Consider the following 26,793-nt stretch of genomic DNA (forward strand, 5'->3'; position numbering starts at 1 on the left):
GGATAGGCTGCTGCGACAGTCCGGGCGAAGGCAGAGAGAGGCCTCGGAGTGCTGGCGCTCTTGGAACGAGGAGCGCCGTACTCTGTGAACCTCTACATCTGCACACCACACCGCACACGTTTCACACAAGGATGTCTGAACCACGCAATACATGCATGTGACATGGCTGTACAGCACCTGTCTGCCGTCTCTGCATGTACGGCCCACTCACAGTCACTGGGCGCAAAAGGCGAGTTCCGAGGGCGCACCACCTGAGGTCCAGCGGGGAGGGAGGACACGGAGTCTCAAAGCCCAAGACGCGCCAGCGCCCTGGCACTCCCGGTTGGTGCCGAGACTGACAGCGGCCGCAGCTGCCTCTAGTTGTTCAGGAATGATTCCTTCTCGCTGTGGCCCCTGGGGCTCGGGTCGAACTCAGAGCAAGCGAGGAGTGGGCTCGAGCTTGTGCGTAGGGGCGGGGCGGGGGGCAGTTGAGGGAGAGGACTAGGGTAGAGGGGAGGAGCTAAGCCCGACCTCCTGGCTGAGTACCTTCAGCTGTGCGCAGCCCCCAGGGCAGCAGCTCCGACTCCGCCAGAGCCGGCTTTACCGCCAACGCTGTGTGGTTTTGACCAAACCGCCTGTACTCTTTGTGCCTCAGTTGCCTCATTTACAAGTCGGGAGTAGGGGGTCTTTTAGCCTGTTCAGCCTGAGCTATTGGCCCGTGCCCTGGGACACTTTAAAACTGAAAGACAACCAGGCTTCTTCTGGAGCTGACCCTTGGTGAATGCAGCCTCCGGATTCTCACAACCACCCTGAGATGCAAGATTGGTTATAATCTCACTTTACAGGCAGGAAAAAAAATGAGGCCCGGATTGGCTAAAGGCCTTGTGGACCTAGGCGGTAGAACTCAAATTCTTTGCATTACATTGCCCCGGGAGAAAGGTTTTCAGCAGGGGAGAGAGTGACATGCTAAATTCTTAAACTGGCTTGATAGGAGTGTAACATGGAAGGCTCTATCAAAACTTGGCCACTGCTACTGGCAGTGGTTAAGAATCTGCCTGCCAATGCAGGGGACACGGGTTTGATCCCTGGTCCAGGAAGATCCCACATGCCCCGGAGCAACTAAGCTGGTGTGCCACAACTACTGAGCCTGTGCTCTAGAGCTCGTTAGCCACAACTACTGAGCCCACGTGCCACAACTACTGAGCCCACGAGCCACAACTACTGAAGCCCTCGCACCTAGAGCTGGTGCTCCATGACGAGAAGCCACTGCAATGAGAAGTCCGCGCACCGCAATGAAGAGTAGCCCCGCTCGGCGCAACTAGAGAAAGCCAGCACACAGCAAAGAAGACCCAGCGCAGCCAAAAATAAATAAATAAATAAATAAATAAATAAATAAATAAATTTCAAAAACAGACAAACATGGAGGGACTTACCTGGTGGTCCAGTGGGTAAGACTTTGTGCTCCTGATGGAGGGGGCCCAGGTTCGATCCCTGGTTGGGGAACTAGATCCCACATGCATGTGGCAACTAAGAAGTCTGCATGCCACAACTAAGAGCCCGTATGCCACAACTAAGACCCAGTGCAGCCAAAATAAATAAATATTGAAAGACAAATACGGAGAAGGATGTCCATTTGCAGAATCCTATGCCAAAATAATAGAACTAAGTCACTGAGATGTCCACCAGTAGGAAAGTGGCTAACTAAACTCTGATATATAGGTATAATAGGATCCATTTTTTAAAATGAAGTATATCTCTATATGCTGATGTGGAAGGAGCTCCAAGAGAAAAAAGCCAGGTGCAAAATTGTATAGTATGACCCATTTTTTTCCTGTAAAATCAGAAATAAAAGAAACATTGGCCTTAGGGCTTCCCTGGCAGTCCAGTGGTTAAGACTCCTCCATGCTTCCATTGCAGGGGGCACGGGTTCCATCCCTGGTCAGGGAACTAAGATTCTGTATGCTGTGCGCATGGTGCGGCCAAAAAAATAAATAAATAAAATAGAACATTGGCCATACCATAAAAGGGAGAACATTTCTTGAAAGATAAACAAAAAATTATCAATAATACCGAATACAGGGAAAGAGGCAGAGGCCAGTGATCAGGGGGACATTTACCTCTTACAATGTGTGGCAAGCATTAAAGATGTGTTGTTGGGCAGCTGGCCTGGAGAAAAACATAAGGTTGGTGGGGAGTAATCTTAGTCAATTTGGAATGTCTGAATTTAACTCAAATCCAACTAGACTAGGAATGGTTCTTCTATTTAAAAAACACTTGGAGGGACTTATTTCCGGTGGACAAAGAAGGGTATAAGAGAGGAAGGAGAAAGAGAAAGCCACACACTATGGATAACAACGTGATGATGAAATAAAATCCATATTTTATGGCAAGACAAGAAAAAGTTAAACATAAAATTTGGGCCTCCTCCCTCCCCTTTAGTGTGTGTTATGCACCTGCATTAACCAGACCTCCTTAGGAGATAACATTCCTTCTTAATCTCATCAAGGGTCACAACTCCTTGAGATAACCTTTCTTCTTAATCTTGTAAGGGGCCATGATGACCCATGACCCACTACTCACCTGGTATGCATGATCTGGATTGTGTAAACTGTCAATAGTATGTCATTTATTGTACAGCCCTCTGTCTCAAAAACTTATATAACTGTGCTTTGACCTCTAACGGGTGGAAGAGTTCTCAGGGCTTTCTGAGAGGCAGTTCCCACGTTATAATCCTCAATCTGGCTTGAATAAAATTTTCTATTTCTTTCTTGAATCGACTGATGAATTTTTTCATCAACAGTGAAAAGGATTTTTAGTTTGGAAAACCCAAGAAAGAGGAAGAACAAGGTTGGAGATGCCCCTAAGAATCTCCTTACTGGGATAAGACAGGTTTCTGTGTACAATGTCAGTCAACAACAAATGGTTATATTAGCTCATTGTGCTATCCCAAGCCATTGACATAAGTGTGATCCATCCAGGTTTTTGTCAGGGGTAGGAGTGACAGCTTTGGGATGGTAGTCTGGGAGGAGACCAGAGTCCAGAGCCTGATACACAGAGCAGAAGCAGGAGGTGTACTCAGGGGAGTAGGACCACTTGGGAGAATGTCAGCAACTGCTGTTCCCCCGAACAGAGGATGCGGATGTTCAGAGATATTGAACTGGATGTTGGTGAACTGCTAAGACCTTCAGGGGAGCACAGGTAGTCATCGAGGTGGTCCAAGTCAGATAGGCAGGGACAGCCTCAGGTCAGGGTATAGTGAGTGATTAAGTACATGGACTGGGAATTTGAATCCCAGTTCTGTCCTTTAAGAGTTTTATGCCTTGGGCAAGTTACTTAATTTCTCCATGCCTTAGTTTTCCTCATTTGTAAAATGACCATAACTTCACAGATTTGTTAGGAGGACTGCAATTATAAGAGTGTCTGAGTTATGGTAAAAGCTTTGTGTGTAACTAAAAATTAAAAAAAAAAAATCTAGTAGTAGGCCTTCCCTGGTGGTCCAGTGGTTAAGACTCCACACTTCCACTGCCAGGGGCACGGGTTTCATCCCTGGTTGGGGAACTAAGATCCTGCATGCCGTGCAGCATGGCCAAAAAAAGAAATAAATAATAAAAAAATTTTTTAAATGAATTGTTTTTTAAAAAACCTACAGAGCTGTTAATTAAAAAAAAAAAATCTAGTACTGACAGAGAACTGATGGAATCCACTGGCAGGATCTACAGATTGGATGTAGACAATGACAGAGAAAAAGAGTCAGGGATAAAAACACAGGTTTCCAGGGCTTCCCTGGTGGCACAGTGTTTGGGGGTCCGCCTGCCGATGCAGGGGGCGCGGGTTCGTGCCCTGGTCCGGGAGGATCCCACATGCCGCAGAGCGGCTGGGCTCGTGGGCCATAGCCACTGGGCCTGCGCGTCCGGAGCCTGTGCTCTGCCTGTGCTCCGCAACAGGGGAGGCCGCAGTGGTGAGAGGCCCGCGTACCGCAAAAAAAAAAACAACAACAAAAAACCCCCACAAGTTTCCAGCTTTGGGTAGCTGGATGGATGGTGGTGTCAAGATAGGAAAGTAGCTGGGGGAACTGACACTGGAGGCTGGAAGGATGCTAATCCTTTTGTTAAAACTGTCACATGTGGTAATTTAGGAGGCAGGAAATGTACCAAGTCTGAAGCCCTAGCTGAAGAGCTTGGAAAGCAGAATCTTAGTACCATGATTACTAATTGCTTGTATTTATCAAGGTAAAAAACAAAAAACAAAAAACCAGGGATGGGGCCATGGGTCATGGAAAGCGATGAATTGGGGAGTCTCTCCCAATCAGTCTTACAAAGAACACTCCCCTCTCAGAGTAGGGGGCCTTCAAATGTTCTCCCTAATGACATTTCATAACTGTCATTTCATAAAAGACCAATGACTTGATTCTTCCCTTTCTGAATGGAAGTGTTTCCTGCAGTTTTCCTGTCCCTATTTCACCACTGTATATTGGCTGCGTGGGCAGATAACCACATATCACAGAATTTTAGTTCAATACCTGATCAGCTGGGACTTTTAGGTTGTCTCCCATGGTAGATATATTTTGTTGAGGGCAAGAGAGTAAAATTAAATATTTAATAATTCGAAGGGTGGCCTGTGATAGTCATTGGAGCTATTCACAAATATTCTCTTTCCTGGGCAAAAGGTAGGATTGTGGTTTTCTGCCCAGATGCAGCTGGGCATGGCCTTGTGATTTGCTAGGTCCAATGAAATGTAAACAGAAGTCTCATGTGTCAATTTCAGGTGACAGTTTTAAAAGTCAGTGCCTCTTTCATCACACTATTTTCTTGGCTCTGTCACATGGCTGGCAATGTTCCAGTGATGGCTCTGTCAGCCTAGGTCAATCACTGATGGGTATTTAACAAATAAGAGATAAGTCTTTAAGCCAATAAAATTTGGGGGGCTTTAGGCAACACAACCAGCCTATCCAGATAAGAGAAATGGGGGAAAATTGCCAGTTATGTCTCCTGTACTTTTTTCTCCAGCTTGAAGTGTTTCCATGACCACTAAACTACCCTTAATCTCCCTACTGGGTCACCATATGATCAGTGGGACTGACTTGCTGCTTCTAGTCTTGTTCTATCAACCAAAACGAGCTTTATCAACCACCCATTCCCTCAAACTCCCAACCGCTCAGTGGCTTCCTGCTTGCCCTAGGGAATTGTCCAGACACTTTAACATGGCTGGAAAAGCCCATCCAGCACTGCTTGTGACCCTCATCCAGGCCCCTGTTGACCCTTTCAGGTTTGTCTCACTGCGGCAGCGCCCCCTCCACTCCATGGTCCAGTCGTACTCAACTGCGCCTAGTTTCTCAAACTTGCCATGTTACCTGTAATACTTTCGTCATCTTCTCAATGCTGTAATAATGTCTGCCATCTTTCAGATGTCAGCTCAGATGTCTCAAGGAAGGCTTTTCTTGAGCACCCAGACCAAGTTAGATGTGCCCCGTAACAGCCACAACTTCCAGTACAACTTTAAACAATATTGCTTTTGTTTAGGTTTTGAGCCAGATTGTAGGTTCCGTGAGGGCAGAGACAGTGTCTCTTTAGGGCACTGGATATATACATTTTTTCCCCTAAATGATCCTAGGAGGTAAAATAATCATACTTTGTTTTAATCTCTTTTTTTAAACAGTGATAGTAAGCCTCAATATTTCTTTTTAACATTTTTCCTTTTAGTTGTATGATCTGTCCTTTGCCCACTTACAATCCTAATATTGATGTAAGCCAATACATGCAATTTAAAATTTTCTACTAGCCACATTAAAAAGGAAAAAGGTAGTTAATTTTAATGTATTTTATTTAACCCAATATAACCCAGTATATAAAAATATTTTAACATGTAAGCAAAATTAAAAATTAAATCTTTTTTTTCTTTTGTATTAGATTTTGATATTTAGTATTTTACACTAACAGTGCATCTCAACCTGGACACAAAATTTTCAAAGGCTAACATGGAATGTAGTCCTCCCAAAACAAAGTTTTAACAGAAAAATATTTAACACTGCCTCAGTTTTTAAATTAAAACATAAATTCAGTTTCTTGGTTTTACTAGCCACATTTCAAGTGCTCGACAGCCACACATGGCTAGTACCTACCATACATGGATATACATGATTTCTCTAACAAAAAATTTCTCCCTGTATCTTATCTTCTCACATTTTCAAATGTTTCTGAAACCTGAAAAAGGCCAATAATGACTTTAAGTTGCTTATTCTGGCCAAAAGCTGAGAATTGACTAATACAGTGACTTTTAGAGTTATCTTGTATTTAAACGAACTAAACTGCCATTTCCACCCGTGATTCTACTCTACAAATTGTAATTTTCGAGACTCGGAACATCTTTGAAATGCCATATCCGTATATATGGTGGTGATGCAGGAAAGGGAATTGATGCTACCAGGAGAATCACGCCTTGAAATATGCCTGCAAGTGACTGAAATCTTACCTTTAAAGAATGTTTGGGAGATCAAAACGCCAATGTTGTTGTTGTTTTTTTTTGGGTGTGCCACACAGCCTGTGGGATCTTAGATCCCTGATCAGGGATCGAGCCCGCACCCCCTGCATTGGAAGCGCTGAGTCCTAACAAATGCACTGCCAGGGAAGTCCTCCAGTGTTGTCTTATAAGTACTCAGTTACATATATAAATATGGCAAAATGGCTGTGGTGGTTTTAAAAATATGTCCATAAACTCTTTGACACCTCCTCCCTTCAAGATGAAGCTTAATAACTCCTCCCTTTCACTGTGGGCCTAACCCAGCAACTCACTTCTAACATAATGAAATATGGCAGCCCAAGATTAGGTTATTAAGATGTGGCTTTGGACTTCCCTGGTGGCGCAGTGGTTAGGAATCCGCCTGCCAATGCAGGGGACACGGGTTAGAGCCCTGGTCCAGGAAGATCCCACATGCCACGGAGCAACTAAGCCCGTGTGCCATGACTACTGAGTCTGCACTCTAGAGCCTGCGAGCCACAACTACTGAGTCCACGTGCCGCAACTACTGAAGCCCGTGCGCCTAGAGCCCGAGTTCCGAAACAAGAGAAGCTACTGCAATGAGAAGCCCGCGCACCACAACAGAGAAGCCCCGCTCGTCACAACTAGAGGAAGTCCGCATGCAGCAACAAAGACCCAACGCAGCCAAAAAAAAAAAAAAAAGATGTGGCTTTCATCTTAGGCATGCACTCTTCCTTGGATCACTTGCTCTGGGAAAGCCAGCTGCCAAGTCATGAGCTGCCCTATGGAGACACCCACGTGCCAAGGAAGGACTTCTTCATCCCCAGCACCTAGGAATCAAGGGCTTACACCCAATGGCCTGTGAGAAACTGAGGCCAGTCAATGGCCACATGAGTGGGCTTGGAAGGGGATCCTTCAGCCACAAGTAAGCCTTGAGATGACGATAGCTCAGGTTGACAATCTGACTCTAACTTCAGGAGAGACCCTGGATCAGACCACTGGGCTTAGCTTCTTCCAGATTTCTGACCCACAGAAACTGTGGGATGATGTTTACTGTTTTAAGCTGCTAAATTTGGGGGCAATGTATTATGTAGCAATGGATAATCCACACAATGGCTTATAGCTTGAAAAAGCTCCCCAGTGCCAAATGAGGCATACATCAAGTAAGAGATTTCTTTTTCCAGGTAGCCCCAAACTAACATATCCAAATACCTGTTTCTAGAGGTGATATACTTATTGAAACCATGATGCTACTGGTCAAATAATTTTTGAAATTAACCCTCAGAGTATGAATCTTATTCTTTGGAATTTTGCTTCATGGTACCAATTCAGCATTTAAAGGTATTTGTTATTTGCAATAAGTCTGGTAGTGAATAAGTAAATTTTTCCTTATGGATCAAGCTTAGGACATACTTCTAGAGTAAAAGGCTTAATTTTCTGATGTAGGAAAATGCCAAGCAAAGTCCTAAGAATGTCTGAAATGACACCAGCACAATCAAATTGAGTGTATATTCCTAAAATGAATAGTTTGAAAGATGGTAGTTATTTGGATGTGTAATTTTTGGAATTCTTCCTTCCCTCCAAGGTCACTACTCTATAGTCATACCTCATAGGATGGGTAAATCAAGGCAGATTTTTTGAAAACTATAATACACACTGGGAAATTAGTATTCTTTGTGTTATATACATTAAAGATTTTCTTTGGAATTAACAGAAATGACCACTAGATGCCACTGCTGTTGCTGGTGGTTTTTATTTTAAGGTTAAAAAGCAGAATGCAAGAACAGCTCAGAAACAAAATAAATTTTTATGTCATAATGAACACCAGAACAGAAACTGTTGGATTATGTTAATAAAGAGCCAAAACCCAGAAGTTCACTACACAGAAGTTTATTGTGAAAGTAAATTAAACATACAAACACACAATATGGCTAATGGTGGCAAAAGCAATCTGGTAGCTTAAGGCAAGTTTTAATGAGGATGAATTTAGAAAAGATGATGCAATGATGTAATTGTGTTTAAATATAGATTATGGAAAAATATCAAATTGTACCAATAACTTAAAAAAAAGCAGTTTTCAAAGCCTGCACCTTTGGAAGAAAAAGGGCTCATGATCTTAATGCCAGCATTAAGACAGATGGAAGCAGCACAATGCTAAATGACAGTATGTACAGAAGGATGGCAACATGAACATTTAGTAACATTTGATCTTAGTTACTGGTGGACTGAAAGCCCTTAGCTAGAAACAATAGAGAAAAATGTGCCATCATCATGTTATTAGAAAAGAAAAAATTTAAGTGCAGAAGTCAAAAACCAAGGAGCTCTGTGATAAAGTAACCTTAAAACAGCACTTTAAGGACCACTTAAAAGGTGATTCCCTCAGGGAAAATTAGGGCACTGAGTGTGTAAACATGTGAGCTGCACAACACCAAATACCAACCAAATTCATTCATAGTACTTAGTTACACAAGATCAGCATGGTCTTTTATGATGCATTATTGTTTATAACAATTTAAACACACTCCTTTACCATGCATGACTTCAAATATATAACAAATATTTTTATTCTGAGATACAGGATATGTTTATGAATTATAAGACCTATATACAATGAAAGTCACACCTCCCTTATCAGTCAAGTATACATATATGTTTTAAATGCAATGACCTTATTCAGACTTCAGTTCATTTTCTGAATTGACCATGTCAGTTTTTCAAACTCTTTAAAATAATGCCATTCTATTTTGATAAAATACATTTTTGCAAAAATTCAGAAATGTAGTAACACTTAATTATGACCAAAAATGACCATGAAAAATATTTGTAAGGAGGTACCAAATGACTTAGCACTTTTTTCCAGTCTTGTATTAAAAAAAAAAAAAGTTGCAATCAATTTGATAGTGAGCCTATTTTAAAAATATTCTTATACTAATTCATCTCAAAAGGTTCTATTAATAGTCCTTTTGGAAAATACCATATATATAACCTGTGAATTTTTTTCCAGAATAATTAATGGAAGAAAATGTATCCTCTGCACAGATGTACATTTTCTCTCTAAGACTAATCTTTCATCACCTAGAATTGTTTTTACAAAAGCATGCATTATAAAATACACATAAAAGCAGCTATCTTAAACATGATTTTAATACAACATTACCTTTGTAGCTGATTCATCACTGTCTCCAGTTTAATATGCTGTTACATACATGAAGAAGCTCCAGTATCCCTTTTCTGATTGACTTTAAAAAAAAAAAAATCCCTGAATAAAACAGAAGCCAGCCTGTGACTTCTTTAGGCATTTCAGTAGAATATTATCATATATGGAGAATATCTCCACACAAACTCATGAATACAGAACAGAATCTAAAACAGATCTGGGGCAGACCAGAGTTAATACCAATTAAAATTTATGTTTAAAAAGGAAAGAAAAGGAGCTGATTATCAACATTTAAAAGGATACTGCAACTTTAACAACTGTAAACTTTGTGTTAGAAGGTGTGGCAGACAGCTCTATGCTACTAGGTTTTTAGCTTGTAAATAATGCAAACCATCAGCAGTTTTAAAATGCCATAGACTATAAAAACACAGAAGGAAACAAAACAAAAAAACCAAGAACATTTATCTAAAATGAAGCTGTATAACCAACACATCTAAAATAAAAAAAAAAATAGAGCAACTGATTAGGGGAAAAAAACCCTCTGATAAAAATTTTAATTTCTTGACCTGTTCTAAAATGACATGAACTTTTAAATTAAAATGGTGGAAAAAAAGAGCTTTACAAGTGGATAGTTTCAACTCACTAAAATAATGTCAACAAGGTAAGCTTGCATAGAAGAAAATTTCAAATAATTACTGGCTACATGCATACAAAATTAGAAATGCAGGTATTGTATCATAGTGCAAAACCATGGCAGTTGTGATGTCTTGTTACTGCCTAAGGTTGAGAAATAGACCGTAGTACCTCCAGTTATCACAGTTTCTGGTCAATTATTTCTGCCGACTAGAAATGAATATGTAAAGATGGGGGGGGCACATCTTTTGTGCCACTAATTAGCGAAGTTTGAGGTCATCACCACCACCTAAACTGGATCCAGGACTAGGGTCTTGTTGTCTTCTTGCCTGCAATGACAAAATCATAATTTAGGGTTAAAACATGTTTTGAAAATCAAAGTGCTAATAAATAAATGTTACAGTAGCACATAAGAAAAGTTTGCAACTAAAAAAATTTTCAGCCAGTATCTCCACATGTAAGAAGAAAAAGAACAATTTAGATTATGTATGAAATATTGTGTTAAAGTTTCCTTAAAATCCAAGAATAAAAAATCTCATTATATTCAAAAGAGCATTATCAAAATATGTACTGTGGATAAAAGAGCAACGAACCTACATTTATAGCTTTGGGAATAAAGGGTTTAACTTGAACACATGATCCAATCACCTTAGAAGCAAACTTTCCCATTTTCCCTTTTAATACTAGCTGACATTTTACACACTACTATATATAAAATAGATAAACAAGAACCTACTGTATAGCACAGGGAACTATACTCAGTATTTTGTAATAACCTATAAGGGAAAAGTATACATATATATCTATATATATATCTATATCTATCTGTCTATCTATATATATATCTGAATCACTGTGCTGCACACCTGAAATTAACACAACATTGTAAATCAACTATACTTCTGCATGTACTTGTCCGGTTTTCCCAGCACCATTTATTGAAGAGGCTGTCTTGTCTCCATTGTATATTCTTGCCTCCTCTGTCATAGACAGGTGACCACAGGTGTGTGGGTTTACCTCTGGGCTTTCTTACCTGTACCATTGATCTATATTTCTGGTTTTGTGCCAGTACCATATATTGTCTTGATTACTGCAGCTTTGTGGTATAGTCTGAAGCTGGGGAGCCTGATTCCTCCAGCTCCATTTTTCTTTCTCAAGATTGCTTTGGCTATTTGGGGTCTTTTGTGTTTCCATATAAATTGTATAATTTTTTTGTTCTAATTCTGTGGAATATGCCATTGGTAATTTGATAGGGATTGCACTGAACCTGTAGATTGCTTTGGGTAGTATAGTCATTTTCACAATATTGATTCTTCCAATCCAGGAGCATGGTATATTTCTCCACCTGTTTATGCCATCTCTGATTTCTTTCATCAGTGTTTTATAGTTTTCTGAGTACAGGTCTTTTGCCTCCTCAGGTAGGTTTATTCCTAGGTATTTTATTCCTTTCGTTGTGATGGTAAATGGGATTGTTTCCTTAATTTCTTTCTGATCTTTTGTTATTAGTGTATAGGAATGCCAGAGATTTCTGTGCATTAATTTTGTATCCTGCAACCTTACCAAATTCATTGATTAGTTCTAGTAGTTTTCTGGTGGCATCTTTAGGATTTTCTATGTATAGTATCATGTCATTAGCAAACAGTGACAGTTTTATTTCCTCTTTTCCAATTTGTATTCCTTTTACTTCTTTTTCTTCTCTGACTGCTGTGGCTAGGACTTCCAATACTATGTTGAATAACAGTGGTGAGAGTGGATATCCTTGTCTTGTTCCTGATTTTAGAGGAAAAGCTTTCAGCTTTTCACCATTGAGAATGATGTTTGCTGTGGGTTTGTCATCTATGGCCTGTATTATGTTGAGGTACGTTCCCTCTATGCCCACTTTCTGGAGAATTTTTATCATAAATAGGTGTTGAATTTTGTCAAAAGCTTTTTCTGCATCTATTGAGATGATCATATGGTTTTTATTCTTTAATTTGTTAATATGGTGTATCACATTGATTGTTTTGTGAATATTGAAGAATCCTTGCATCCCTGGGATAAATCCCACTTGATCATGTTGTATGATCTTTTTAATGTGTTGTTGGATTCTGTTTGCTAGTATTTTGAGGAAATTAGAACACTCTCTAACACCATACACAAAAATAAACTCAAAATGGATTAAAGTCCTAAATGTAAGGCCAGACACTAAAACTCTTAGAGGAAAACATAGGAAAAAACACCCTTTGACATAAATCACAGCAAGATCTTTTATGACCCACTGCCTAGTGTAATGAAAATAAAAACAAAAATAAGTGAATGGGACCTAATTAAACTTAAAAGCTTTTGAACAGCAAAGGAAACCATAAACGACAAAAGACAATCCACAGAATGGGAGAAAATATTTGCAAACGAATCAATGAACAAAGGATTAATCTCCAAAATATATAAACAGCTCATGTATCTCAATATCAAAAAAACAAACAACCCAATCAAAAAATGGGCAGAAGACCTAACCAGACATTTCAGCAAAGAAGACATACAGATGGCCAAGAAACAATGAAAAGATGCTCACCAGCACTAATTATTAGAGAAATGCAAATCAAAACTACAATGAGGTATCACCTCACACCAGTCAGAATGGCCATCATCAGAAAATCTACAAACAATAAATGCTAGAGAGGTTGCAGAGAAAAGGGAACCCTCTTGCACTGTTTGTGGGAATGTAAATTGATACAGCCACTGTGGAGAACAGTATGTTGGTTCCTTAAAAAGCTAAAAATAGAATTACCATATGACCCAGCAATCCCACTACTGGGCATATACCCAGAGAAAACCATAATTCAAAAAGACACATATAGGGCTTCCCTGGTGGCGCAGTGGTTAAGAATCTGCCTGCCCATGCAGGGGACATGGGTTCGAGCCCTGGTCTGGGAAGATCCCACATGCTGTGTAGCAACTAAGCCCATGCGCCACAACTACTGAGCCTGTGCTCTAGAGCCCGCGGGCCACAACTACTGAGCTTGCGTGCCACAACTACTGAAGCCCGCACGCCTAGAGCCTGTGCTCCGCAACAAGAGAAGCCACTGCAATGAGAAGCCCGCACACCGCATACCGCAACAAAGAGTAGCCCTTGCTCACCACACTAGAGAAAGCCCGCGTGAGCAACCAGGACCCATCACAGCCAAAAAAAAAAAAAAAAAAGACACATATACCCCGATGTTCATTGCAGCACTATTTATAATAGCCAGGACATGGAAACAAACTAAATGTCCACCAAAAGATGAATGGATAAAGAAGATGTGGTACATATATACAATGGAATATTACTCAGCCATAAAAAGAAATGAAATTGGGTCATTTGTAGAGATGTGGATGGACCTAGGGTCTGTCATACAGAGTGAAGCAAGACAGAAAGAGAAAAACAAATATCATATATTAATGCATATATGTGGAATCTAGAAAAATGGTACAGATGAACCTATTTGCAGGGCAGGAATAGAGAGGCAGATGTAGAGAACAGACGTGTGGACACAGGGTGGGAAGGGGAGGGTGGGATGAATTGGGAGATTAGGTTTGACTATATAAATACACTACCAGGTGTAAAACAGATAGCTGCTGGGAACCTGCTGTATAGCACAGGGAGCTCAGCTTGGTGCTCTGTGATGGCCTAGTTGGGTGGCATGGTGGGGGGAAAGGAGGTACAGGAGGGAGGGGATGTGTGTATGCACATGGTTGATTTACTTTGCTGTGCAGCAGAAATTAACGCAACATTGTAAAGCAATTATACTCCAATAAAAAAAAATTATTGTGAGACAACCAGAAAAAAAAAAAGTTAACAAAGGAATTCCAATACCAGATTAGGGAACTGATAGTTACCAAATGTTATTTTTTCCAATAAACAAGTTGTATTTTATATTAAGACATTTAAAAAATAAATTTAACACCAATAATAGCAAAAAAATCAACTATACTTCAATAAAATATATATAAATGAATAAATAAAAATTAAAAAAAATAGCTGACATTTATTGTGCACCAACTATATGCTGGGCACTGTTCTAAGCAATTTCCATGGACGAACCAATTTAATCCCTGCCAATTACCTATAACATAGGTGCTATTGTTTATCCATTTTACAGATAAAGAAACTGAGTCACACAGAAGTATATGGCCTATAAATTATGTGACTGAAAAATGTAATACTGAATTTCATGTCTCAATGAATTCCATCTCTGCCAACTGGATTTTAACTAGGAATCTCTATCTCAAGAAATAAAATTCAGAATTACTATGGATAAAGTATTGTCTCAAAAGCAAAAACGGAAGTATATTAGAATCTTTGGTGCACTTATATATTGAGAAGTATCTTTACAACAATACTTAACAACTAAGAGGCTTGACAATCATAAACATTGAGGATTTCAAGTTTCACTGTAGAATAAACATTTCTGTTTAAACGATGGCAAATTACTTAATAGAGAACATCTAAGAACTAACATACTGTGCATGACACTCTCTACTAATATAAAGTTTTAAAAGAACATAGTGCCCCCCTTTGATCCACACATAGTATTTACTTTCAGTCTCTTTCACAAATTCCAATGCATCTTTCTTCTATAAGTGTTTTCTAGTGACTACAAACGTCAGTCAAGCACAAACGTCTGTTTGTATACAGAAGCTAGTTCCCTCAGCAACAGTTTTCCTATGTTAGATAAAGGCTACTCCATTTTACCAGTTATTATTTAGGGCAAAAACCCCTTAACATCTCTCACACCCAACAGCAAATTCTGACATCTCTACATTTAAATATGTCCTGAATCTGACCACTTCTGACTGACTCTACCACTCTTACCCTAGTCCAAGCCACCATCATCTTTCATGTGGATCTTGTTTTAGCCACCTCTGTTATATGCCAGCAACTGGGACTAACTGCAATTACCTGTGCAATCCTTAGCTAAATGGAATTATGTATTATTATCACCAATTGACTGTCCATTATCTGTCAGTTTTTGGAAACAAATTTAACCAGAAATAGAAATGTTCTGATTTCAATGGTTAAGATCTAAAACAATTAGAGAAAGAGCATCCTTGACCTTCAAAGAAACAGCTTAACAAGTCACACCTGTACTGTAAAATCATGTTTAGTCAGAAGCTCCAGTTATATCATCATTTCTCAAGATGGTTAATGTTGTTTAGACAGAAATGACACAGCTTTATTAACTTTCAAACAAATTATATAAAACCCAACACTAACTTCCGTGGTCTTTCTTATAAACTGTGATATATTTCTCTAGCAAATCTTAACTATTTATTAGCAGACTGCATGCTGACTAAATTTTAGCACATTCCTTTCATTTAACTAGTCAGGTTAATGTTATGCTGCATGGGTGCAGACTGAAAGAGCTATGGAATGCATATGCATTAGGAAAACAATTTATGTTCCATACAGAATCAATGTTAAATGTAATGTAAGGACTGATCAATTCTGCAAAATTAGAGATGGTGATATAAGCATCTGGTTTCAGTCAATGAAGGTTAGAAAGGGGCTGAGCAATGAAGAAACACACTGAGAAAAATCAATCCTAATTATACATTTATAAATTACTACTAACCTACCAGTAATACTTTGTGAAAAGAATATTTCAGCTTTTGTCTTGGGATAAGAGTAATTTTCAAATTATTTTAATAATGGGATGACTCCAAATAAGTGACAAAAAAACAGTCATCAGCAGCTGGAGTTCTCCCTACTGGTCAGGGCTGTGCAGAGGTTGCCATGGGTTTATTTGTTTAAAATATATTTTTGGTAAAAGCATGGAAAGAAAAGCTGTTTTGCTATTTACTTGTGTTTTTCATTTCTATTTACATTGTAAAGAAGGAATGAGGAAGATGTAAACGAAGACACTATGAAGGAGAATCAAAGATTAAAAAAAATAAGGGAAGTCTGAAAGAGTATGAATGAGAGCAGAAGAGGGAAGAATGAGAGAGCTGGGAGACTGGGAGGAAATTTAATGCTGGAGAGGAAGATGTATGGGCTGTCATATGAAGGAGACAAATACAGAAACATTTAGGTTAATGAAATAGCTTCCACAGGACTGGAATTCAACAACTGGATGCGCTGCCTTGGGAAGCAGTGCTTTCTACTGTAGCAGTTTTCTAATGGAGGTTGGATGTTTTAGAATGACTTCTATGAGTCACAAACTAGACTAGATGATGGCAAAGAAACTCTCTGAACTTGGTTATTCTAAAAACATAAAGTCCATAATTTCTAGTTTCTTTCTCCCCAGTCAATCCACATAGGTCCTTGATTTTAACTTTTTATTAAGTTATTTCAGAATAGGGTTTTAATATAAAGCAGACACCCATGAGCCTGTTCAGAATACAAATCTGTTTTTAATATTTATAAGTATTAAAATCTAGAAATTTGGGCTTCCCTGGTGGCGCAGTGGTTGGGAGTCTGCCTGCCGGTGCAGGGGGCACGGGTTCGTGCCCCGGTCCGGGAGGATCCCACATGCCGCGGAGCGGCTGGGTCCGTGGGCCATGGCCACTGGGCCTGCGCGTCCGGAGCCTGTGCTCCGCAGCAGGAGAGGCCGCAGCGGTGAGAGGCCCGCGAACTGAAAAAAAAAAAAAAAAACTATAAATTTTACTACAGACCCCTCACTACCAGTCACTCCTATTTTCTTTCTTTCAGTATACCATCACCCAGAAACATGGCAAATCCAGTTTCTAGATGGCAGTCATAGGATGTGTTCGAAATGAAGAGACAAAGAATATTCACCGAATACTGGAGCTTTCCCTACTGGTCTGGGCTGTGCAGAAGTAGCCAAGAGCAGGGCTACCCAAATGAAAATGAATAAAACCTGGTTGATTTCCATTCTTTTATTATCAAGATCATCAAACTGCAGAAAACTCTTCATGAGAAAATGCCCTAATAACTAAAAATAGATCCAATTTATTGAGTGTATACTATATCCAGATAATGTGCAAATCACTTTATGTTTGACACTTGGCTAAAAGTCAGAACATGGCATGACAGAATTTTAGAGCAGCACAGTACTTTATAGAGATCTAGTTCAACTCTCACATTACAGATGATAGGCCCAAGACCAAGAATGTTAAATGATTCCTCCAAGGTTTCAGAGTTAGGTGGTGGCAGTGAGAACACAAACTCACAACTCTAAAAAGACGAACCTTTAACTTCCAATTAGCATTAATGTCAGCCTCCTAAGTCACTGATATTTCTCCTGACTACTAAGGCTGGAAGAGACACAAAGTAGAAATTTTAAGTCCTAATATGAGAGAAAGGAATGCAATTTCTCCAAACTCATTAAAAATGTAAAAACAAGGTGAGCAGACAATCATAAACACCTGTCAGATAAGTAGACTGCAAGAGCTGGTCTAACAGGCACATCAAAAAATACAGTTCGGGGGCTTCCCTGGTGGCGCAGTGGTTGCGAGTCCGCCTGCCAATGCAGGGGACGCAGGTTTGTGCCCCGGTCCGGAGAATCCCACGTGCTGCGGAGCGGCTGGGCCCATGGGCCATGGCCGCTGGGCCTGAACGTCTGGAGCCTATGCTCCGCAGCGGGAGAGGCCCGCGTACCGCAGGAAAAAATATATATATATACAGTTCTTACAAAGTATACAACTTCAGGAAAACTTTAAATATAAGGTGGCATTTTAAAATAAAAGAGATAGTGGAAATAACTGACATTTCCAGGCTTGGATTAGGGTGGCTCTACCAAGTTAGCAATGTGAGCTTATACAAGCCTCTTATCCTCTTTCAGCCTCAGTTCCTCAAAATTGAGATACATCTTATAAGAGCATTTAAGAATCAAGTGTAAAACAAATATTGCAGCATATACTGCCTGGCACATAGTAAGCATTCATGCTGTTGCTATCACAACAAAGCTGCTCCTAACTTCCCAATTTATCTGTATGAACTTCTCAAATGTTAAAAAAATCTGCATCCTGCAGATAAGAGTAACTTTTACAGGCTAAAATAAAGTTAAAACAAAATAAATTTTAATAAAACCTACATCTCTTATGATAGAGACCAAACCAAGACCCTGTTTTTCTCTTAGTATGGGAGCAGCAGAGCTAGAATCCTTGTCCTCGTTAATCCTCTTCCGATTCTCATTCTTTTTTGTTTTGTTTTAAAATTTTATATTTTAATAGGATTTTCTTTTTTATAAATTTATTTATTTATTTATTTTTAGCTGAGTTGGGTCTTCATTGCTCCGCACGGGCTTTCTCTAGTTGTGGAGAGCAGGGGCTACTCTTCGTTGGGGTGTGCGGGCTTCTCATTGTGGTGGCTTCTCTTGTTGCAGAGCAAGGGCTCTAGGTGCACAGGCTTCAGTAGTTGTGGCATGTGGGCTCAAGAGTTGTAGCACACGGGCTTAGCTGCTCCGCGGCATGTGGGATCTTCCCGGACCAGGGCTCGAACCCATGTCCCCTGCATCGGCAGGCGGATTCTTAACCACTGCACCACCAGGGAAGCCCTCTCATTCTTTTTTTTTTTTGATTCTCATTCTTAGTCTGAGTTCGTATTCTCGGTTCACTTTCATCTACTGCCTATACCTAAAACACACCTCAGGAAGGCCCAGAAGAGACAGACATTTATGTTCATTTGTCCTTACAGAAAAATAAGTGTTGGTAGAGTTAAGTGATATGAAAACTGAAGTCTGTGGGAATTTAAAATAAATAGAGGCTGTGATTCTTTTTCTTGGACCACACAGAATCGAAGGCTCCAAAAACATACAAAACACAAATATAAAAACCACAGTCTTTCGCTTGTTTTTATTTCCAAATAGTCTCCACATAAAATTCTCATATGATTTACTGAACTTTACTTTTAAAACTGCCTATAGCAGAATAAGCAATAACTATTTACCCATTCTCTGACATTAAAGATAATTTATTTGCTAACGCTTTTATAACCCAACCAAATGAAAGCATTTTCTAGGTAATGACAGAGAGAAAATCTCTTTCAGCACCCTGTCACCTTGCAGCTGAATTAAGAGCCAACAGTACTGTACCACAGTTTTAGGTTAAGAGGCCAATGAAGCTGAAGGCAGTCCCTAGACACACCAAGAGTGTGTATGAGCTGCTATAAAACAGATGACAGAGGTATCTTTCCAACTTATTTATGACAAAAGCACTCAGTCTGTACCTTATTAGCCTCAATCTTCCTTCACAAAACCCCAAAGTAAGGTACTGGAATTACAGTTATAGAGATGTGTAACCTGAAGGACTGCCATGGATAACAGGTCAACAGTTTTAAATAATGGTAAGATACTCAGGTAAAAAGGCACTGGGCCACTTCTATGTGGCAACAGATATCAATGGGCAGGTAGGCACTTTACAGAAGAAATGTCTGTGATTATTATTTTTTTTAAAGTCTACTTTTTATTAAAGTACAGAAGAGTGTACAAATCATATATATGAGTGATGAATTTTCAGAAAGTGAATACACCCATGTAACTAGCCTCCAGATCAAGAAATATAATATCACCAAATGTGGGAAGTTCCCTCTTTGTACCCCCTCCTTGTCACTACCCAAGCCCAAGAGAAGCCAGAAAAGTTCAAGATCCTTTTCTATTGTTAAAAAACAAAGAAAGAAAGAAACAAACACCAGGATATAAAATAGCTTGGCAACATATCTTTGACTTTCAGAGTCTACAGTTAGGATATGCCTGCCTTTATTGCCACTCTGAGCCAAGGTGCATAAAAAGAGTGGATGAAGGAACTAGCTTCCAATGAGTTCCATTTTAAATGTCAGATACTGAGTCAGGCAGCACCCTTGGAGGTAGGGTGTTAGCTCCATTTTACAGATGAGGGTCAAGAGGATAAGCAACTTTCCCAATGTCACATGGCAACAAGTAGAGCTAGGACTCAAAACCAGGGCAATTTATTAGAAGCCTCATCCTCATCTACTACCTCAAAGGTTCTCAAGTTACATTCTGCCAGTTACTGGGTTCCCTGAACACATTCCAGGGACTCTAGAGGGGGACCAGAATAATCCCTACCCCTGCTTCACCCAGAGCAGCGCCCCTTTAAGCTATTTTATACATTAAGGTTCTGTATAAATTTCAAACGAAGACAGGATTTCACATTTTTAAAAACTGCCTATATGTCAGAGAAAACAGATAGCAAGTTCTAGAATCTTCTGTTTTCATCATTCTGTGTTAACACTAGCAACAATTTTTCTCTTCTTGATAGGTAACAGATGCACATGATACAAAATTCAAAAGGTATAAAAGATAAACAATGAAAAGTAATCACTCAAGGAGTATTAGAACTGATTTCAGGTTAAAAGACAATGGGGAAAACCAAAACCACCTGGAGTTCTGCTTCCCACTGTGAGTAACCTTAATCAGATACACATATTAAAAGTTCATGAGCACCACTGTTACAAGTTTAGCATGTCAGGGCTAGAGGCCTCAGAGGTTATATAAACAGGGGTAGGACATCCGTAAGCCTCTGTGCTGCCAGGATCTTAAGCCTCCAAGGACCACTTACTGGGTTACTGCCACCCAAGAGTTACCACTGCTCCTTGGCCCTTGTCTTTAGTCAGTCATCAGGACCACCCAGTAGAACCATTATTATTCTTTTCTTCCTCAGTTTTTTCTTTTCCAGGCAAAATGGTTACTAACTTCTTCTGGTTCTGGCATATTTTATTTTTCAACTTAATCATCTTTATGGGTGATGTGGAAATTCTTTTCCCAGTGCTGGGCTGTATTTGTGGAGAACTTCTGCTTAGGAAGATGGTTTAAGTCTTCACCCTCCCTTTCATTAACCAACTATTTGAAAAGAGAGCAGGTCAATTAATTTTCTCAGAGTCTCAGTTTCTTCAAATGTAATAAGAATTTTACCCAGGTGAGTGTAAGAAAACCATTTTTTATAAAATTGTCACTTTTTAAAAAACAAAATTAAAAACAAACAAATAAAAACAATGTTCAATTATATTTTGTAAGACCCCCTTATAGATGTTTGAATTACAGGGGAAAAAATGCAACATTTTCCCCCAATGTTCTCCTTTTAGGAAAAAGGAGGTAAACTACAAGAAATAAGCTGATATTAGGAATCTGTCATGATTTTTTTTTTTAAAGAGAAGCAAAATACACATGCACAAAGTGCCAAAAGACATGCATACCCAAAACTCCCCTAAGAGACTGCCAGTGCAAGCTCTGGGGTCAGATTCCAGCCCAATTTTCCAGATAACAGCTCTCTATGAGAACTTTTAAAATTACTGCCATAAGGGACTATGGATCTTAAATCATTGATGAAAATCTAACCATTTTCTCTATGCTGTAGGTCATAATGCAGGAAAAGTGCCCTGATACACTTTAGAGAACTAAAACAATGTTCTTGTTAGCCAGATAATTCAATTAACTTGAACCAGCACTGTGGTAGAGCTTTTAGTGTTAAAGTACTTTAGAGCTATTTTTTACTGAAGGCATACACATATCAAGCACCATACTAAGTGCCTTATAAGCACTTTCCCATTTAATTCTCACAATTTCTATGAGAAAACGCACTTAAGAGAGGTTAGCAATTAATGCACCAGGAATCTCAACTACGCCTGACTACAAAGCCCATGTGCTCAATCACTGACATAAAACTCACTAGAAACAATCTATCTGAGCAACAAATTATCTGACACCTCTGTCAACAGACTATATTTTTGTTCATACACAAATACAAACATATGCACATATAAACTCACACACCAAAATGTTTTTCTTCAAGTAACATTATTTATAATAATCAAATTAACATTTTAGAGAATTCTTAGCCTCAACTAATCTATAATTTTATTTAAAGCAAATCATATAAAAAAACTCCTAATTGTTCCATTAATTGGCAAATAGTTATTCTTCAAATATAATGTAGCTGAACAGCACTTTTTATAAAACAATTCTTATATTTATTTAAAGCCATGTTAGCTTGCTCTAGAAAGATTGACCAATCATGTCCTCTGACATGACAAGATCTTTTTCCTTCACTCCTTTGCATACACTGTTCCTTCTGTCCAGAAAGCTTTCCCCAGCTTGTGTAGCTGGCAAACTCACATTCTTCCTTCAAATCCCTGCAAGTATATTCTCCTGTGAATCCCCCAGGCAGAGGCAGATGTAAGTGCTCCTTCCTCTGCACTGCCACTGTTCCCCTTTAAGTACAGGTGCTGCTAAAGCAGACTGCAATTATCTGTTTATACATCTATTTTCCCTCAAGACTGATAGATGTTCAAGGACAGAAACCATGCATTTTTATCTATATATTTCCCAGTCCCTAATGCAGAATCTAGCACAACACAGGTGGAGTTCATTACTTAATAAATTACCTAGCTAATATAAACCAACAAATTGTAAACATTTAAAAATCTTTCCAGAGACCATTAACATGTATTATTCTACTTTAACGTACAGGCTCTAGTTTTCAGACAGGCAGAGTAGGAGCTATTTTTTGAAGCTCTCCATTTGACAACTAAATGCAATGTACAAAACACTGTGGTGGGTAATGTGGAGGTCAAAAAATCAGGGGCCCCACTTCACTGGTGATCACACTACGGTAGAGTACAGACAACTTTATAATTGTTTTAACATCCTGTTCAATAAGAACAATGATAGAAATGAGAAGTGCTCTGGAAACGACAAAGTAGAAGGGCTAATTATGATTAAGAAGATTGGAGGGCTTCCCTGGTGGCACAGTGGTTGGGAGTCCGCCTGCCGATGCAGGGGACATGGGTTTGTGCCCCAGTCCGGGAAGATCCCACATGCCGCGGAGTGGCTGGGCCAGTGAGACATGGCTGCTGAGCCTGCGTGTCCGGAGCCTGTGCTCCGCAATGGGAGAGGCCACAACAGTGAGAGGCCTGCACACCGAAAAAAAAAAAAAAATATATATATATATATATAAATATATATGAAATAATATCAGCTGACACCTAGTCAGTGCCACATTCTCTAAAAGTGCTTTCACATGTATTTACTCATTTAATCCTTACAATGACCCTATGAGATAGGCACAATTAGCCCTATTTTATAGATGAGGAAACTCAGGCACCGAAAGGTGAAATAATTTGTCAGAGGTGATAAAGTGCCAGAGCCAGATTCAGATCTTGCCATCTGGCTCTAGAGTCTGGGCTCTTAACCACTGTCTTTGCGTGCGCGCACACACACACACACACACTTTTATATTAATTTAAATAGTGTATGTATAATTTAGTGAATGAAAAAACATTTTCTCTACTATGTAACGACTTAAAAAAATTTTTTAACGTGGAAAAACTACCAACATAAAAATTACCATCTTAACCACCTTTAAGTGTACAGTTCAGTAGTGTTAAGTAAGCACATTCACACTGTTGTGCAACCTATCTCCAGAACTCTTTTTAATGCCTGGAAATTATTCTATTTCGTTGATAGTCATATCAAATTTAAACACTGGACAAGACTAAATTTGAGTGTTTAAGACTGAAGTAGACATGGATAATAAAACTATAAAAAGACACAAGGAAGTGATTACTATAAAAACTGAGAAAATTATTATTTTTGAAGGGAGGGAAAAGGTCATAATTAGATGTACACATGGAGGGGGCTACTGGGGTAACTGTCACATTTTTATTTTTTTTTACCTGGATGGTTATAAGGGTGATATTAGCCTTCTAATAATTAAGCTACATATTTTTTGATGTAGATTTGGTGTGTACTTTACCATAAAAAGGTTAAAAGAAAAATAGTCTAGGTTAATTCCATTCTTTGAGTAGTTTGAAAATAAATTTTCCTCTAGTGAAGAGACTATACAAATGACTGAAAATTATGTTACAAAATCAACACAAATATTTATAGAAAAGTGGGAAATAATGTTACTCCCAGAGAGTTTAATAATGTTCTAAAAATATGTATCCTATGATAACGTAAGGTAATTTTTACATATAATCTGAAAGATAATTAAGAAAAAAAAGGTAAGATATTTGGATCAATCAATTAATAGAAAATATACCTTATTATAGTAAATTTTTTTTTGAGGACCAATAAATGAGGAATTCATGTACAACCTTAAAATTAAGACTTTCTTTATAGCAATTACATTTAATAAACACAAAGTCACAGAGTACAACTTTTAAAAAATTAAAGACATTGAACTACTAAACTATTTAAAATCATTATGCACAAACATCACAAATAGAGCCTGAGAGTTTTGGGGAAAGTACTAACCAGTTACTGCCAGCAGCTGTGAAACTCTCACCTCCATTTCCTCCCGATGAGACCTGTCTCTATCTTCAAATTCACGTGTCCTTCTCCGGGCCTCTTCAAAGGCCTGTTGTGCTAATGCATCCTCCTGCTGTCATAAGAATATATGAAATAGATACTTTAATTTTGATTTATAATAAAAAAAATTGGGGGGTGTCTTATTTTTTGAAAGAAATGAACAGCAGAGTATTTCTCAAAACATCAAAGCCATAAAAAAATTCAGAGCAACTTCTAAAAGAAAACTTCAGTATTTTCATGTTCTATTATAACACCTTGGAAATAGTAATCGTGTTCAGTCATATTCTAACAACTGAAAATGCTCTTTCCTTTCTGTCCTTACCTCATCCTCTTCACCAAAGTAAAATCCTGATCAAGTCAATATTTAAAACATAGAAGTATAAGGAAAAAGAAATTATTAAATACTTCTACAGTGTGGGGATAAGACAGGCCAGGCGCTCTAAGAATGACACTAAAGCCAGAAATATAAAAGAGAATATTAACATAATCGACTATACAAATGTTAGAAACTTCTAGACAACAAAAAGAAAATTCCAAGGGATATTATCAACAAAAATTTATCTGTAACATATAACAAACCTATCCTAATCCTTTCCCAACTAATGGATAAAGATCTGAAGGAAACCCAGATACTTCAAACTTCTTGTGTCTAAAAGGTAACCAATTTAAACTTTCCCTTTACACTTCTTTAGTCTGGATGGTGGCACTACTCACTCATTTTGGTCAAGAACTGGAGCTGCCTTTGACACTTCACTCTCCCCGTCTCCATAGAGCCAATCAACCACCAAATCCTATCCATCTGACCTATTTTTTGAATCTTTAGGCTCCTTTTCATTCCTACATTTTCCTAGTTCAGGATCCTAAGATCTTTCACCCAAATTACTGCAAAGTCTCTTCCTGTTTCCATTCTGTCATCCCCCAATCCAAAACACAGCCATCAGAGCGTGCCTTCTAAAGGACAATCTGACCACAATACTCCCCAACTTAAAGCTCCCTCGTTGTCTACAGCACAGGATGCTCAAGTGTGTGATTTGCAGTCACGCACTTCTCAACACTAGGATTTTCAATGGCACACTTGAAGAAACTAAAATATCAAAAACAATGCCAAAAAAGTCATCAATATTCACTGTCCTAGTTTCATTACAGCAAGGGGTGGCCAGGTAACTATGTTCTAGCCAATGATATAGAAGTGTAAGTCAATGAATGGGCCTTCTGAGAAAGTCATTTAAGAGACATGTCACCTTTCCTTCTTCCTGGGAACCGATGCAATGACCAGCGATACAGCAACCATCTTGCAAACATAATACTGGGGATGTTGCCACACACTGAGCATAGTACAGCAGGAAAATGAAAAGAGCCACAGCCCCTGATAATATAATTGCCTGAACTGCATACTGTTGATATCTTATTCTGTGTGATAAATCCTTTATTTGGCTCTGTTAGTAGGGTTGTTTGATACTTGCAATTTTCACTGACACAAGGTCTATAACTTAAACTAAAGTGAAAGGTGTGATCAAGTCTCCATTCTTATGTTGCATTTACTAGCTCTGTGACCCAGGGCAAGGTATTTCATTTTCTAAGCCTCAGTAAACTCACATGTAAAATGCACGTAGTAGTAATACTTATGTCTCAAGATTAAATGAGATAACATATAAAAATGCTTAAGTGCACTACCTGACAACATTCAATAAATGCTATTATTTTATAAGCATTTGTGAACATGTAAAATTTACACGTGACTAAACATTACTATAAATAGCAACTGTATTCTCAGAATGTACTACATAAGCCAGAGGCACCTGCAAAAGAACACTGTTCCCAAATGCCAAGGACTTTCTCTGATTAGATATCAACCAGGACAGGTCTGCTGTTAACAGGATATCCCTTCTGTCCTGTGCATTCATTCACTTTTTCATTTATTCCACAAATATTCCGTGAGTCTGTATTATGCCCAAGTCACTGTGCTGGGTGCCATGCATACAATGTGTGGGAGCAAATGGTGCTTTTCCTTATAGTTTCTGGTCTAGAAGGGCAGGTGGACAATGAACAAATAATTACAAAAATCAATATATAATTATCAGTGTGACTTAGTAAAGGATTACAAGATGAAATGAGAGCATGTAACACGAGATGTAATCTAACTCCCTAAGAAAGTTATTAGCCACTCATGTGCATCTAGCAATGATCATAGATTTTTACCTTATTAAAATTTTAAAAAGTATTATTACTAATATTTGAAGTAAAATAAGCTAAGAGAGATTTGGTAGCTCTCTATTCTCTAATTCCAGTTTCTATCTTGGTCTTTTC

The 26,793-nt window shown here is 38.8% G+C and overlaps 1 protein-coding gene across 3 annotated transcripts in view; it reads right to left on the reverse strand.

Annotated features, from left to right (window-relative positions):
* Positions 1–8,204: 8,204 nt before the first annotated feature.
* CBFB (core-binding factor subunit beta) overlaps positions 8,205–26,793 on the reverse strand; it is a 59,826-nt gene continuing 41,237 nt past the window's right edge. The window contains exons 5-6 of one of the 3 annotated variants that reach the window (XM_029205891.1): positions 24,464–24,559; positions 8,205–10,572 (exon numbers count right to left, since the gene is read on the reverse strand). In XM_029205891.1, the coding sequence (XP_029061724.1) occupies positions 10,504–10,572; positions 24,464–24,559 (165 nt within the window). In that variant the 3' untranslated portion in view covers positions 8,205–10,503. Of the gene's footprint in view, positions 10,573–24,391; positions 24,560–26,793 lie in introns of those variants that run through there. The other 2 variants (XM_029205901.1, XM_029205911.1) reach the window with 2 other exon arrangements.

This window comes from Monodon monoceros, unplaced genomic scaffold (assembly GCF_005190385.1).
Source record: "Monodon monoceros isolate NGI ecotype Baffin Bay Population unplaced genomic scaffold, NGI_Narwhal_1 Super_Scaffold_10, whole genome shotgun sequence".
Lineage (NCBI taxonomy): Eukaryota > Metazoa > Chordata > Mammalia > Artiodactyla > Monodontidae > Monodon > Monodon monoceros.